Source organism: Dicentrarchus labrax, unplaced genomic scaffold, assembly GCF_905237075.1.
Source record: "Dicentrarchus labrax unplaced genomic scaffold, dlabrax2021, whole genome shotgun sequence".
Taxonomy (NCBI): domain Eukaryota; kingdom Metazoa; phylum Chordata; class Actinopteri; family Moronidae; genus Dicentrarchus; species Dicentrarchus labrax.
Genome location: NW_026136708.1, coordinates 7,930,174 through 7,945,094, shown reverse-complemented (window position 1 = coordinate 7,945,094; position 14,921 = coordinate 7,930,174). Strand labels below are relative to the sequence as shown.

At 40.5% G+C, this 14,921-nt stretch overlaps 1 protein-coding gene across 4 annotated transcripts in view; it reads left to right on the top strand.

Moving 5' to 3' along the window:
- pak5 (p21 protein (Cdc42/Rac)-activated kinase 5) overlaps positions 1-14,921 on the top strand; it is a 63,011-nt gene that overhangs the window by 6,874 nt on the left and 41,216 nt on the right. The window contains exon 1 of one of the 4 annotated variants that reach the window (XM_051408255.1): positions 14,145-14,456. The exons of the other annotated variants lie outside the window; for them this stretch is intronic. Coding sequence (XP_051264215.1) covers positions 14,402-14,456 — 55 coding nt within the window. The 5' untranslated portion in view covers positions 14,145-14,401. Of the gene's footprint in view, positions 1-14,144; positions 14,457-14,921 lie in introns of those variants that run through there. 4 annotated transcript variants of the gene reach the window in all.

Here is a 14,921-nt window from a genome sequence, read left to right as displayed (position 1 = left end):
TCGATACTGAAGCTAAAGCCAATTAACGATACATTTACTAGACATAGACGGTAACAACATTGTTATTACACTGCAATTTAGAGATATTTAGTGCTACTACGTAAATATACTAAGTTAATATGTAATATCATAATGGTGTTTCTTTCTAACATAACCTGCATCACTCCTCAACCCTCCGCATTATGATGCCAGTTGGGTTAGGGTTAGGGTTAGCTTAAATAGATTAAATACTTCATATTTTCAGTATGTTTTCACCATTACCAGCGAAAAGGCTTTAAGGAGAAGGAATAATGTGTCAGGCAAATGTAAACTATCTTGGACAACATGTAAAATGATAAATGTAACCTATAAACCCCACAGACTAATGTTAACAATGTTCTCCCTGGCATTAAAAGTATCGCTTGGTTACTAGACTTTAGGCCTGTTAGCAGGACATACTAACATTTGCAGCTTTTATTAGAGCAGATAAAACACAATGTCCATTCCTCTTCTTCTCCTTCCTTTCTCTTACGTATTTTGTTTTGGAAAGGCTAAAAGAAACCATCCTCCAGACTCTCTTAATGCATAAAGCCCTTACTACAGCCCCATGCACACCACTCCAACATGTGGAGAAATCAAAAATTTGACATAACAGGCCTGCCATGGTTATGGTTATGGTTGCTGAGCTATGATTGGATAATTACTGTTCAGGGGAGGGATTTAGCGACTAGTCAATAGGGCTAAAGCTCACTAATGTGGAAGTCTGATTTAAATAAACATTAGTGCATAATAAGTCAAAGCCGCTGACCTTAAACTGGACAACTGTATACTCCTATTGATTAGAAAGTGCTTTGAATCTCATTTGTTCTGACCAATTGAGTGAAATTCATTCAATCAGCATTACAGAAGACAAATAGCATCCTGTTTCTAAGCTAATTATACAGAATAGACGACTTTCTGATTGGACGCAGTCAGTTGACAATGATTTATATGAGCCAAGACGATCTATCCTAACATTTGGTTTGTGGCTCTATAAAAATGGACTCCATTCAGTTCCCAGAGTCAATTTTGCAATCAAGATTCCTGCCATTTTTTTGGTCAACACAGTGGACGTGTTCATGTGTCAGCCTGTAAACACAGACATGTTTTACTGGATAACTATGTCGAAAAGGAAAGAAAATGGTGTTCTGAGATGAGGATGTTGTATCCTGTGGAGCTCCACTTCTTTTCTCACCATCGCTCCTTCTTCCCTCCTCTTTTCTGTGACGATGTAGAATGATATTACTTATCCCTCGTCAGTCAAAAGCAGTGATCCGGCCTAAATTTAGCAGTGCTTGAAAACTTTACTATCACATAGATTAGCGTCTGTGATGTGATGTCTTGATATGGCCTTCAGCCGGGAACCCAACACAACTTCAGGCATAAAAAAAGTCCCTCATTATCCCCTCATGTCATCTTCTGTGTGCATCTTTGTCAGTGTGTGTATTACATTTTTATCCTGATTCCTGCATGAGAGCACACACAGGCATGCGAGGGCGCATATGCAGCAAGACTCATACATACTGTGTGTGTGCATGAGTGAATGCATATGCACTCACATGAATACTCACATAACCCTAACCAGCCACACACATGCACAAACATATTATGGCGGGCGGTTAATGACGTAGCGTAAGACGGAGCACACAGATGCGCTGGCTGAATAGATTAAAGCATTCATCCAATGACACAGCTGTGCTCTCTTTGATGCCTGGGCATGAAACTGCAGGAAATTACAACAAAAGAGGGATGCAGAGACTTAGCTGATATAAAAAAAGAGATCCACTCTGACGTGTATGGCATGTTAACGCTGTGTAACTTGTCAGAGCAGCAGCTGCAGGCTAATGCTCATATAGTGTGCCCATTAGATTGATTGATATACCACTCTATTTGTGGAGTACTTGTGATGCTGTAAGACCAATATGAAATCTTGAACTATTTGTTATTATGTAATTACTAGTGCAATTAGCAAATACAGTATGCACCTATAAAGTCATATATATAGTTTGCAGTCTAATAGCAAGAACGTGGAGATGAACTGGGGTCTATATACAGGAAGCAGCAGTTCCCTTCTCATGTGTTTGAACTGACTGCAGATTGGTAGCTGGATTAAATGTAGCTAACTGTTCGTATGAGGAGAGGCTAAATGTACAGCATATAGGCTTGTTAGCTGTATGTACTCCATGGGGGTTTGTTGTGTGCATGCGCTTGCCGGGCTGTTGGGGGGGGGTCGAAAGAGCACCAGCATCCTTGCAGGGTTCTGGGTGTGCAGCATTCACAGCACTGCCAGCATAGCTCTAATTAAGCCTGGCACGAGTTTCTTTTAAACCCCACCGTGTGTTTAACAAAAAGAAAGACAACTCCCTATGTCAGCCGTGAGATGCAGGAAGAGGAGGAGGAAGAAGAGGAAGCCGCATGCTGCAGAAATATAAATGGGCTGCACATCTTTTGTTTGTTGTTTTACTGCAACAGAGCAAACAAAATGGTGGACCCCTCTATTAGCAACAGTTAAGCCCAGATTTCTAATTGGCTAACAAAGGGATCATGTAATTCTAAAGTGATTATCCTTCAATTCATTTGGGTAGATTAGGCAGTTGTGTTATTACTTGTGCATTAACATTCCTCTTGTAGCAACATGTACAGTGGTCAGTTGCTTCAGTTTACATTATCTGGTTAAAAATAGCATGACCTCCTTCACCTAAAAAGCCAACAGCAGAAACTAAGTCCCTCACCTCTTACAGCCCTGTAAAGTGCTGCCTCATCTCTTTTGTAATGCTCCAGGAAAAAGCCAGTTCTCCTGATTGTGCAGTTATGCAGCATGCTACAATGCATTATGAATTATTTGGCTTTGTTTTTCCCCTGTCGTTCTATTATCCTTCAAGCTAAGCCTCTTCATTTCCTTTTGCCTTGGACGGCTGTGCCACTGTGCATTTCCCTCCCTGCAATTTATCCATCTGCAGAAATGGACCATGTGAGTGTGTGTGTATGTGTGAGTGTGCACTGAGTAATAGGAAACGTTGTATTTAAGGGTGATGATTGCTCTGGCCCTCGTGGTTTACAAGCAGACAGGGTAATGATGGCTGCTACTTTCTCAGCGAGCTCCAGTCAATCCCCCTGAAGTGACTTAGTGTGTATGTGTGCTGTATTTGTGTTTGTGTGCTGAGTAGTAGGAAATGGATCTAAGAGCGGACATGCTAACGATTGCAGCACGTTAGAGAAGATGAACGCAGTTTCTAGTCCATTCCTTACATTTTTGCCTTTGTAATATTGGTTTTGGGAAGGCCAAATGGAATTGACCACCCTCCAAACTCTTTAAATGCCGAGCATTGCTCTTACTATAGCCACACGTCCTCTGAGGTTATCTCTAGGGTCTCATATAATAGCAAGGATTTTAGGGGTCTTTTTGTGGCATTAGCTAAGCATATAATCTGACATCTTTTTCAGTAATTTGTGATGCCTTTTGATGGCTCGATATTGACATGAAAAATTGCTATTAGCTATATTTTCTTATAAACTGTCCTTGAAGAAATAGACACACATGATGCCTGCTGCATCTCATCTTGCCCTTGCCAACCATTGTATTTGTCAGTGTAAAGTGTGAGTGAATAGCATTTAGATTTATATGTGTGATGAGTATATTCATTCTTTCATTATCCTGTTCATGTGAAACATATATATGTATTTACTTTGTTGTCAGATATTATAAAGAGCAGAACGGTTGCATCAAATTATACTTTAAATACTACGACGAACTCATGAAATAGGAGAGTGACACAATTAGAGGAAAGAAAGACTGAAAAAACAAAAACAAATGAAGAGAAAGAAATGTTGGAAAATAAGCTTAGTTTAACTGTGTGATATCTGAGACTAAGAACACATCCGGTGTCACTTTGTGTTAGTTACACATCTGATTTTAACAGGCTCTGACTAAAGTATTTGCTCCCACTTATTTTTCCTGGGATACAATGAGTAAGGTGGCAGTAGTTAGAGTAAAATAGAGCCAAAGGAAACCTGGAAATACAGAAAAAGCTTTTACGCCTTTTACACTTCAGTACCATTAAGAGAGGTTTGGAGCCACCGCAGGAGACTTTTTTTCTGCACTTTTAACACAAAATTAGTGCTTTAGTGCATTTCAAATGTCTATTTCTGGCCTACATGACTCTGCATTTATCTTGTCTTAGGACTGAGCAGTGACCTTTGATTTAACTATTCATTTTTAGTTACTTTCTTCAGTGATTTAATGTTTTTGGTCATTGAAAAGTTGACCAACAGTCATGTTTTTCAGTACTCCCTCTTGTCCATATCCCACTGGTTTCTAAACACTTTGGCTTGTGACCCTTTAACTCCAAACATGTTTACTTTTAAACACCAGGGAAAAGCAATAGCTTTTTAAAATAAGCCTTATTTTTTTGTAGAAGGATTTAGTTTTTTTGTTTTTTCTGTGACTGATAAATGTCTCATGACCCTTTAGAGTCATATTGCGACCCCTCAGGCAGGACCCGACCCCCTGATTGGGAACCAACACCACAGACACTTACTAGAATCCGGCCACATAGCTTCTGGTGGGTGCTACTGGCAGGAATCATTGGCTATGTAGGGTGTGCATATCTGTGGCTTTTCCACTGATCTTAGGCCTGAGAAAACCACACATTCATGTACACACTCACATATCAACACACGGTGGCCCTAATCCCAGATTCTTATCAGTGAGCATCAGTGTGTGAAGTCATGTGGACTGGTATGAGTCAGCGGCTGAGCCTCAAACTTTGTGCAGCTGAGATCCGCTGATGAGAGCATCTCCCCTGGACGCATGTCATCCTTTCACACCCCAACCCACCACTGCCTAGCAGCCCACATTAGCTCAGAAGCTGTTTAGTGGAGAGAGAAGACAGGATATATTTAGCTTTTCATGTAGACAAGAGACTCTGTCAGGAGACCAGTCAAAAGTCATAGGTAGTCAAAACTCTCCGCTTTTACAGTTCTGACTGCCACAGCACTACACATGGTTCAGAGCACAAAAACTATATACTGTATGCCTATTTGTTTCTTCTTCCAGAATACAAAGAGATGCTTTGTTTCATACTCAGGAGGCTCTGGATAGAGAACGGATTTTGTTAATCCACAAATGTTTGTTTCAGCCTTTACTACCAAACTTTGTTTCATTGTAGTATGTGTTGGCACAAACCACAAACTGAGCCTGTCTCTATACCAGCTGATTATTTTGCCATCAATGGAGCAGGTACAGGATTTGTTCCACACTGATATTAATATTCACCTGCATTTCAGTTCAGTATAATATACTAAGTTTATTATATTTTAGAGTAATTGTTTTAATTGCTCAATATGGGACACAGTAGTTCAATCAGTGTACATTCAAGTCAGTTCATGTTGATGTGACCCCTGTGTTGATTATCTCATGTGTGTTTACCTTGTATTGATCAGTGATATTTTCATACGAATACATTTTATTTTTGCAGTTTTATATAATGCAATAAAGTGTCAACCTGTACCAATTCATCAAAGTGTCTACACAAACTGAAATGGCTTTTATTCAAGAGACAAAGGGCTGAGGCTCTTTTAGAGAAAAGCAAGGCTGCTGAAATGAAAGGGAATATTTCAAAGTGAACATCAACATTACCTTTCCAAGATGAAAGGGAAGTGAGGAGTGATGCAGATGTGAGTGCTGATGAATCGGGTGCTGTTTTCTGGAACTTGTTCGTCTGGTCTGCACAGAGTGACTGCATTATTATTTTGGTCCAGTGCCTAAATTGAATTACTGCTTGTTAGATCAATAGGGCTGATACTTTAAGCCACTGACTGTCTTTTTTCAATGTTTTTCTTTGGCCTTTTCAGTATTTGTTTGTGCAATATCCACTGAAATATATTATACAATATGAGTAACACACAGTATCTGTAGACATAGACCCTTTTTACACTTTACACTGTATTTGTACTGTGCCCATAACTGGAGAAATGTCTTCTAGAACCCAATATCATTCTGATATACAGTAGTTTTGTTGGACAACCAATTGGCATTGACTTTCTGTGCATAAATGGCACCGGACCTTGTTTTCACACAGTTCCAGGGCATAGTTTTTCCCATTATGTAAGGCGGAAAAAATGTTTTGGGTGCAGATTAATGTTTGCTGTCCTACAACAGCTACTGTAGCATGGAATGTGTAAGAGAGCATGTGGATAACTGGTCTGACTGTCTATTACCCTTTAATTGGGACATGTGTAAATGTTACAAACCCATTTGGATCTATACTAACTACTCCAGACTCTTTCTGGCTGAATCTTTCACTCTTGTCGATGAAAGCCATCTTGCAATTTGACACCCTCTTTAGCTGTAATCCTGCCTAGCTCTCACTCTAGATTCATTCACCTCCTGCAGAACTAATCTTGCCTGCTAGCGGTAGGCTAACCATTTATAACACTGCTTTTCTTCTTTGCTCGGCCATATTATTTGCTGGGGGCAGTTAGTTCTGGTGCATTTTTCACATAGCTAACTATGCTGTATTGATAATCTGTCAGCAAACATGCAAAAATGTGATTCAAATGGAAATTTTATTTTTCTTCTTAGTGTGCTGTTGTTAGCTTGAGTGTGTGCAGTATTTATCTTTTAGACATGAGGGCAACACAAAGGAAAGCAAAAGGAACCAAAATGCAAGTGGGTAATGGGAGGTCTTCTTGCTATCATACAGTATACGCTTGATTAAACTAGGTTCTAGTCAAAGCACGGCCCGTCTCCTATACATTACTGTGCTCTCGAAAGGATAGAAGCAACACCCTCGGTTCAGGCCTGGCAAGACATTGGTAATGTAGGTCAACAGGTATAAGCTTCCATCTACCATTCGTGGCTAAAGCCAAGTGGGGTGGAAGAGGAGGCAGTGGGATGTAAGCATCATACAGAGAGAATGGATAGTGCAGGGGGAGAGATTAAGAGGGAAGGAAGGCAGATGATTGGCCCACAGACTGTAGTGGTGGCCTGATCAATGTTTTATAAGTATCACTACCCTGTTTGTAGGTTAGACTTATCTTTCCTCTCCCATGTGTGGGCTAATGGTGGAGCTGTGAGTCATACTGGGCTGTGTTGTTGAGATAACCCCTTATATTCTGTGTTTTGTGTGTGTGTGTGTGTGTGTGTGTGTGTGTGTGTGTGTGTGTATGTGTGGTGTCTTACCAATACAATACAGCAATACAATCAACCAACATTACTTTTAATTTAGAGAGCATGAAATAATTTAATTTATTAAATTTGAGGCTGAACAACAATTTTGCCAGATTTGTTTACGTTGCTATGGTTGCTGTTCTGCTGTAACGTAGTGCAGATACAGATGTGTTTACAGATGCCTTCCTGCTTAAATGTGTTTTATTGTTTTAGCATTACGGTCGCAAAGAACTTATAAGATTTCACATCAAACGGTTGATTTATTTGGTAAGTGTAAGTCAGATACTACACATAAACTCAAGAGCAAAATCAAGATTCACCCGCTTGCTTTTTTTCTTACATTTTTCTTTTTATTATCCCACTGTTTTCATTATCTTTTCCTCTCTGTCCACAAGTACATGGTCACGTGACCTTTTGCTCTTTAAAACGAGGTCACACTGGTGCCTCTCCACTGCATGTGTGTGGCTTTCTGAGGATTAATAGTCATACTAGAAGTGGCTCGGAGCAGTGGTGTAAACTGGATAGTCCTCTGCTGTTATGGTGAAAATCCCAGGCTACATCATCTGTCAAAGCTTGACATTTTTCTTGGTGTCCTTGGCTGAAATGTGAGGGATTGATATGCTGTCAGAGCCAATGTTTCCAGCTCATATACAGCAGCCCTTGCCACAGCTTTTACAGAGGCATGACCCCTGGTGTACCAGTCTCACACATAGAAACTATCTTGCTGTCTCACATGTCTCCATTAAATGAAGCGATTTCTTACTCATCAATTGACCGTTTGCCATTAAACCCTGCTGTGTGAGCACTGGTCCCGGATGCTACTGTATCAGGATGTGGGTAATTAGTGGCTCCGTCAGCAACCCCAGCCAAACTTATTATCTGAGACAGCATTATTGAAAATACGTAAACAGCAAAGTATAAATCTAACCTAAGTTAAGCAGCCAACAGGGTTATGTTATGAAGTAGCCTACTGATCATACACACATTTTTCTCCTTGTTATGCTTAAACCAAGACTAATTAGCTCAACACTGCACACCTTTGCCACTGTTACTATGCCACTGTAAAACACATACGCACTCCATGTCCTCCTTTACATGCAGGAAACATGCTGGGTTGTCCACTTTAACACACACCTTGATGCAGCAGTTTTCAGTTGGAGAACATTCATACACAACAATTAGTTATACACATAAACACGGCTCATGAATCTTTGTCCAATCAAAGGTTGCCTTGGCGTGGTTGGCTTCACAAATTCTTAACCTTTTACATGTCAGCCTTAACCATTTTCCCATAACACCAGGAGGGAAGGCTTCTTGCCGAGGTATCAATAATGAATGATTAAGTGGAAGGTTTAACATGCCTGTGTAGATAATGGGGTGGAAAGGAGGAGGCTTTCAAAGAACAGAGTGCTTTCTAGTCCAGAAAACCAGCAGTAGGAAGTACAGAGTTTTTAATGGTCAGGACCGGTAGTCTGTGGTTAGCTGTCAAGCATCATCTGTCACAGATGATTAAGGACTTATTAAAAATAGTAATCATTAACACTAATGTACTTCTGATTGAAATGAATGAAAATGAATTTCTTCCAGTAAACATTTAATTTAAAATTAATATTTAATATGTTATTAACATAAAATTATTCATTATTCATTCATTCAGTTTTTTAAACATGATTATAAAAGGACGAATGATCATTTAATTTTGTGTTTTGGATATTTCTTGTTCCTCTTTGGTATTTCAGTAGAAGGAGAACTATAGTGGATGACCTGGTATATATACCCTGTAAAAGAGGATTTTGTAATCCCCAGGTAAAAAGCATAGGTATCTAAACGTTTTGACTTCTAGGTGGTATATAACCATTATTTAAAAAAAAAATGTAATGACTTTATTTCAGTGTGTCATTAGGACCTGCTACATGTTGAAATACAGTCATTTTAGTGCTGTTGAAACAGTGGCAGGTACTTTAACTTTTCAACTAAATTTATGCCAGTTGAAATGTAGATGTCTTTAAATCATGAAATTCTAGGTGACTGGTGACTGGAGGGTCTTTGGGTTAAATTTGTGGGACAGTTGGGAGCAGCAAATTAAGCAAGGGACTAAATCCCAGCAGTTCCAGTAAAGTACTGTCAAATGAAGGGCGTTGAAAGATGTAATGTATATCAGCCCTCAGGTGTGAGTAAGTATAGCTAGTCGTAGTTGTTTGCTCTTAACACCATTTGAATACTTGATAACAACCTGCACTGGAGCAAATAGTGCTGGATACTTTTGCACTGTGAGTAAATATGTAAAGTGCAGGCAGGTAATAACAGTTAAGTAAGTGAGGTTCTATCACCATTAACACATATTGATAGATAAAAAAACCAAAAAACACTGAGCTATTATTGAGAAAGGGATAATAAAGTTGTTCAATTATTTCAACAGATGCCATTTTGTTGTAATCACACAGTCTATAATCACATCTTATCTGCCATCGCTTCCTGTACAGCACCTTAACTGTTCCGACATTATAGGAATCCACTATGTCTACGGCTCACTGGGCATCAATTGCTGACCATCTCTCAAATCCACATAGACACACAAGTACACATACACACACACACTCTCCCAGATGCTAACATAAACAAATGGTCACTGAGTGCCCTGCAGCGTTGCCAGTCATCGTCGTTATGTCTGGTTGCTTCTCATTGAAATGGCAAGTCTATGAAAAGACTGCACTCAGTTTTGAAAAAAAGAAACATTTGTCTCCTCATTCTGGATGTGGACGTTGTCCGCATACAGATGTTAGTCCTGGGGCACTGAAACTAATACCATATGGCAGAGCCTTCTTTTCACGTGCTTGATAGTGTTGATAGCAGGACTGAGAAATGGTTATTCTTTTATTCTTAATCAGTGTGAAGGTTCTGTTGTGCAAAATAGAAACATGGCTTTATCTACTTTAGCCTGTTGGCTAAAGTATACAGCATGGTGGACTTCCAGTGTATTACTTTATGTGTGTGTGTGAACAACTAAACAACAGAGGAAATAGCAACAGATGTTAAGGCAAAATATACTACTGTACATACTATTTACAACTGGTTGCATTGACTTTTATAAAAATCTTTCTTGCTGTTTTATTTATTTATTTAGTTACATTTTAGTTTGCTGTGGTAGTTGGTGTTTCTGTTGTGTCATTGTGTTATTATTCCACATCTCAAACCATGCAAATTCTTTCTGAATGAATGTGTTGGAAAGCTGCATTTTTTTTCCTGCAGTCTGGGCCTGAAACATGAGCTGGTTGGAGGGAAACAATACATCACCTGAGAATTGAAAAACATAATCTTTCAGATGCCTTTAGCAGTGTTATGTTTCAGTCAAGTGTTGACTGTAGAAAACATAATTTGAAATAGATACATTACAATTTGTTGTAGTATTGAAAACCTCTTGTGATGAACTGACAACCTGTCCAGGGTGAACCCCACTTCTCACCTGGTGTCTGCTGGGATCGGCTCCAGTCCCCCGCGGCCCACCAATGGATAAGCATCTAAAGATTATAGATGGATGGGTGGTATTGAAAATCTCAGAAAAACTTTATGGAATTGTGAGCTGTGTGTAAAAGTCATGCAGGACTCAATATTCAGGGTCTGTGTGAGTCAGGAGTTATTGAGACATATCTGTTTCCAAAGGTTATGACTACTAAAGAAAACATTTTCTTTCAAAGCACAATATGTTTCTATTCTTGAAGGTGTGGGCACAGAAATAGAGACAAAGATACTGTCAGGTGAAAGGGACAAGTGCATCCCAGTGTTCTTCTTTTGGGGGAGAAGCATTTTGCATTTAATTGATAGGACAGCTCAAGATAGACAGGAAAGGGGGATAGAGGGGGTGATACACAGCAAAGAGCCACAGGCCGGACTCGAACCCATGGCTGCTGTAGCGCAGGCACATGTGGCACCAATTCTACCAGGTGAACCACCAGCACACCCTAAGATGCCAGACATCTAGACACAACAGGAAGTTAGTTATTGTAGTTTAGCCCGATGATTCGGCCCACTTACCACTTATAACGTGATCAGTTGGTGCTGCAGCAGTAGATATGGCACACAGCTCATGGTGGCAAATAAGGTACTTAAATACCATCGTTCATGGAGTCATAACTCTAATCTGAACACAGACACCATACACATATTTTTAAAATCAGTGTGCTGTACACTTTGCCAGTATGTGATTATCTCAGATGTCCATGGCAAAGAAACATCCACAAATACTCTTATTTATAAGAGAAAAATTATGCTCTGTATAATTCCAGAGCTTACCTGAGAAAGTTTTTTAGTTTTCTTGTGTAGTAATCCAGTGATAATTGATAATCGAAATGAATAAGTAGAATGATTCAAAGCCTGATGTTTACATGGTTGTTCAAGGGTGAGATGAAGCGTGAGATTAACAGGTGGATTTTCATTGTGGGTTTGATGTTGAAGAGGGCTAACACATGAATGCGAAGTTCTTGACTTGATATTCTAAAATATTCTAAAACTAAAGAATAAAATTGTTCATACAAGCAGCCAAAACGCGATGGTGTCCGGGCTTAACCTTAGCGAAAGGGTTAGGATCTCGGACATCTGGGAGTGAAAGTGCTGCTCCTCTTAGCTGAGAGGAGACAGGGAGGCCTGTGATGGTATTTCAGGCACTACTAACTGGAAGCAGACCCAGAACACGCTGGAGCGATAACATATTCCATATAGCTGGGGAACGCCTCGGGAGGAGCTGGAGGATGCTGCTGGGAAAAAGGATGTCTGGGCTAATCTAGTGGGCTAATCTAACTAAAGTGTCCAGCAGAAGACTGGGACCAGGAGAAGTGGCGGTAAACGGATGGACAATAGTGGTCAGCCCTATTCCACATTCAACAGAATTCTGGTCTCTCAGATGACTTAAACAGCTCTAGCCTTTGAATGGTTCTTCAGAAATACTAAAAAACTGGGAATCTTCCTGTGAGATTTCATATTAGATCCACATAAAACTGAGCGAAGAGAAGAGACACTATCAGAGACTTGGTTTTAGTGTGCTTTGGTTTGCTTTAATGTGCTTTTATAGCTGGGATACACAGCTGCACACATACACACGGTCACACATGTGCACACACCCTTTCTCAGACAGTGACACACACTCTTCTGTCCTCGGGACTGCAGAGATCTCATTTAGATAACTCTCCTGATCTCTCAGTACCTCCCAGAGTTGCCCTTCTCGGCTATATTCATCCATTATGTTACCACATGAGGAGATAGCAACAACTTTGGCTGATCCCTTCACTCGATAGCAAGAGATCAGTGAGAGACTTGAAGACAGTCTCTGAACCGGATATCTCCCTTTCACAAATTCTCTGACTGTCTTTTGCAGTGATGTTAATGTTGCTAAATATTACACTGCCAGAGAATAACAGCCTGTTCTTTGCACTGAAATACTTTGCCGGGCTTATAATCATATTATCATTTATCTCACTACCAAGCATTCGTCTTGTGACAGTTATGTAGCCGCCCATTAGCTATGTGCAGGGTGCTGTATTGATGCTTTTAAAGAGCGAGGTACTTAGCATAGCCAAATCAGCCTCAACTGCCATAATTCTACTTGTCTCTTTCTCTATTTAGTCTGCAACTGTCCCTGCAGCTCCAAAGGAGAGAGAGGGAGAGAGAGACTGACTGTCTAGATAAGACCCTTGAAGGTGGCATGTGTATTTATATCCAGTAGTACTTGTGGAGGGGTGTGTCTGCTGCTCAAGTCTTTTAACCATCAAACACATTCTCTCTTCCCATAATGCTAAGCAGCTTTGTGGGCAAGTGGGCTGATATTAAAACTCCATGAGATACAGCATATACCTCCAGATATGCATTAAGATTTAACACTATTATAAATTATTTTGAATCAAACAAAGATACTTTCATCATATCTGTAATGCTGGTTTCTGTATGAAAAAGCAAACTCTTCACTACAGCCAGGTTTCGTTCAGAAAAGCAGAATACTCACTGGCAGAAAGGTCAGAAGTTCTTTTTGTCAAAACCTTAACAATCCCACTGACATCGCTGGCAGACAAGACTGTCAAAGTGTTTTCTTTTTTCTCTCAAAAGTCAATATTTTCAATGTTGCATTAATTAGTTTAATTGTAATTGGCCCCCAGCTTTGTATGGAATTTCCCATACACCCTTTACTCATCAACACTCTTTTTGTCTCTCCCTCTTTGTGTGTGTGTGTGTGTGTGTGTGTGAGGGAAAATACATCCAACGTAATCCTGAAGCCCAGCACTGCTTGTGTGAGTCTGTGTGTGTGTGTGTGTGTGTGTGTGTGTGTGTTTGTGTTTGCCCTTAGCGCAGAGCCCGTCCCTGGCTGCCACCGCTGAGTGTCCCCTTAGCTTCGGCAAATGGCCAGACTCTGTCACAGCCGCTGACTGGACCAGCTGTTTGCTTCTCTTTCTTCCATCTTATCTCCCCTGTCGCACTATCTGTCTTCCTCTCTGTGAAAGAGGCAGTGATAGGGCGCCTGGTGGTGCAGCACTTGACACCAAAGTTGATATCCACACATGCTGGCATCAGTGGGAGACAGTTTTGTGTGTGTTTGTGTGTTTGTATGTGTGTGTGTGTGTGTGTGTGTGTGTGTGTGTGTTCGACAGTGCAGCCAGGACACAAACACCATCTTGTGGATTGTGGGAACACAGAGGACACTTACACTCTTTGTTGTTTTTGTGGTACTGTTGACAGACAGACAAGTGGGAGGAGGACAGTGAAGGTCAGAGGGTACTCAGTTTGGGATGCGGCTGGTCAAAACCCAGTTAGACAAACAATGAAAGTGAAATGGGATGGGTCCGGGCTTTAGCTGTCTGGCCCTGCCTTGGTCCAAACTGCTGGCGTAGGCAGTTTTTTGTGCTCAGTGCATCTCACATCGAGAGTTATCAGAGCGTGCATGCAGGGAGAGTCGTAGCAGCAGCAGGCCAGCAGTAGTAGTAGTAGCAGCTCGCTGGGGGCTTCAGAGGGTCCTGGATCTGACCTGATTTGTCAATTTGATAACTTCACTGAAGTGTCGCTCCTCCTGGGAATCATTGGCTTATAATTCAGCAATCATGGTTCGGGCAGGGGACTCGCTGTTTCATGTTTTGTTGAAAGAAAATTGAGGTGCATAATGGATTTATCAGGAGTGCAATTTGACATCAAAGCGTAACATCTGAGGCTCTGATTGTCCTGGACTGTGTCACCATGGCTTATCCAGAGCACTTTGATTGGTTGAAAGAAACTGTCAGTTTTTTGCCAGGTAAGGGCAATGATTTAATGAATTTACATGTGGGTTAAAATACATATTTAAGAGCGCTAACATGAGATATACTCATCATCAGAGCTATAATTTAACATGCTGCAGCTCCCTGATCATCAAAAAATCTTTAAAGATAATTGGAATGAGGGATGTTACAAACTTCTCAGCGTGTTGTAAACACTGCAATTGATAAAAAGCATCTCCTTCAGCTGAAGTTGTTTACTGCTCTACAAATAAATCTACGGGGAATGGAAGGTGGAATGCATGTCTGTGTATACAGTTTTTGAGCCAATTAAATCATCTGAAGGAACAAGGTCTGGAGAGAACAAGTAAATGCAAATAGCACAGAACTGAACAGCACACAACAAAGCAGGGCAGGACAAAAGAGGTGAAGGATAACAGAACTAACACACTATTGATGCAGACGAAGAAACACCGTGCCTCACTTTGTGCATGTTTCTGTCA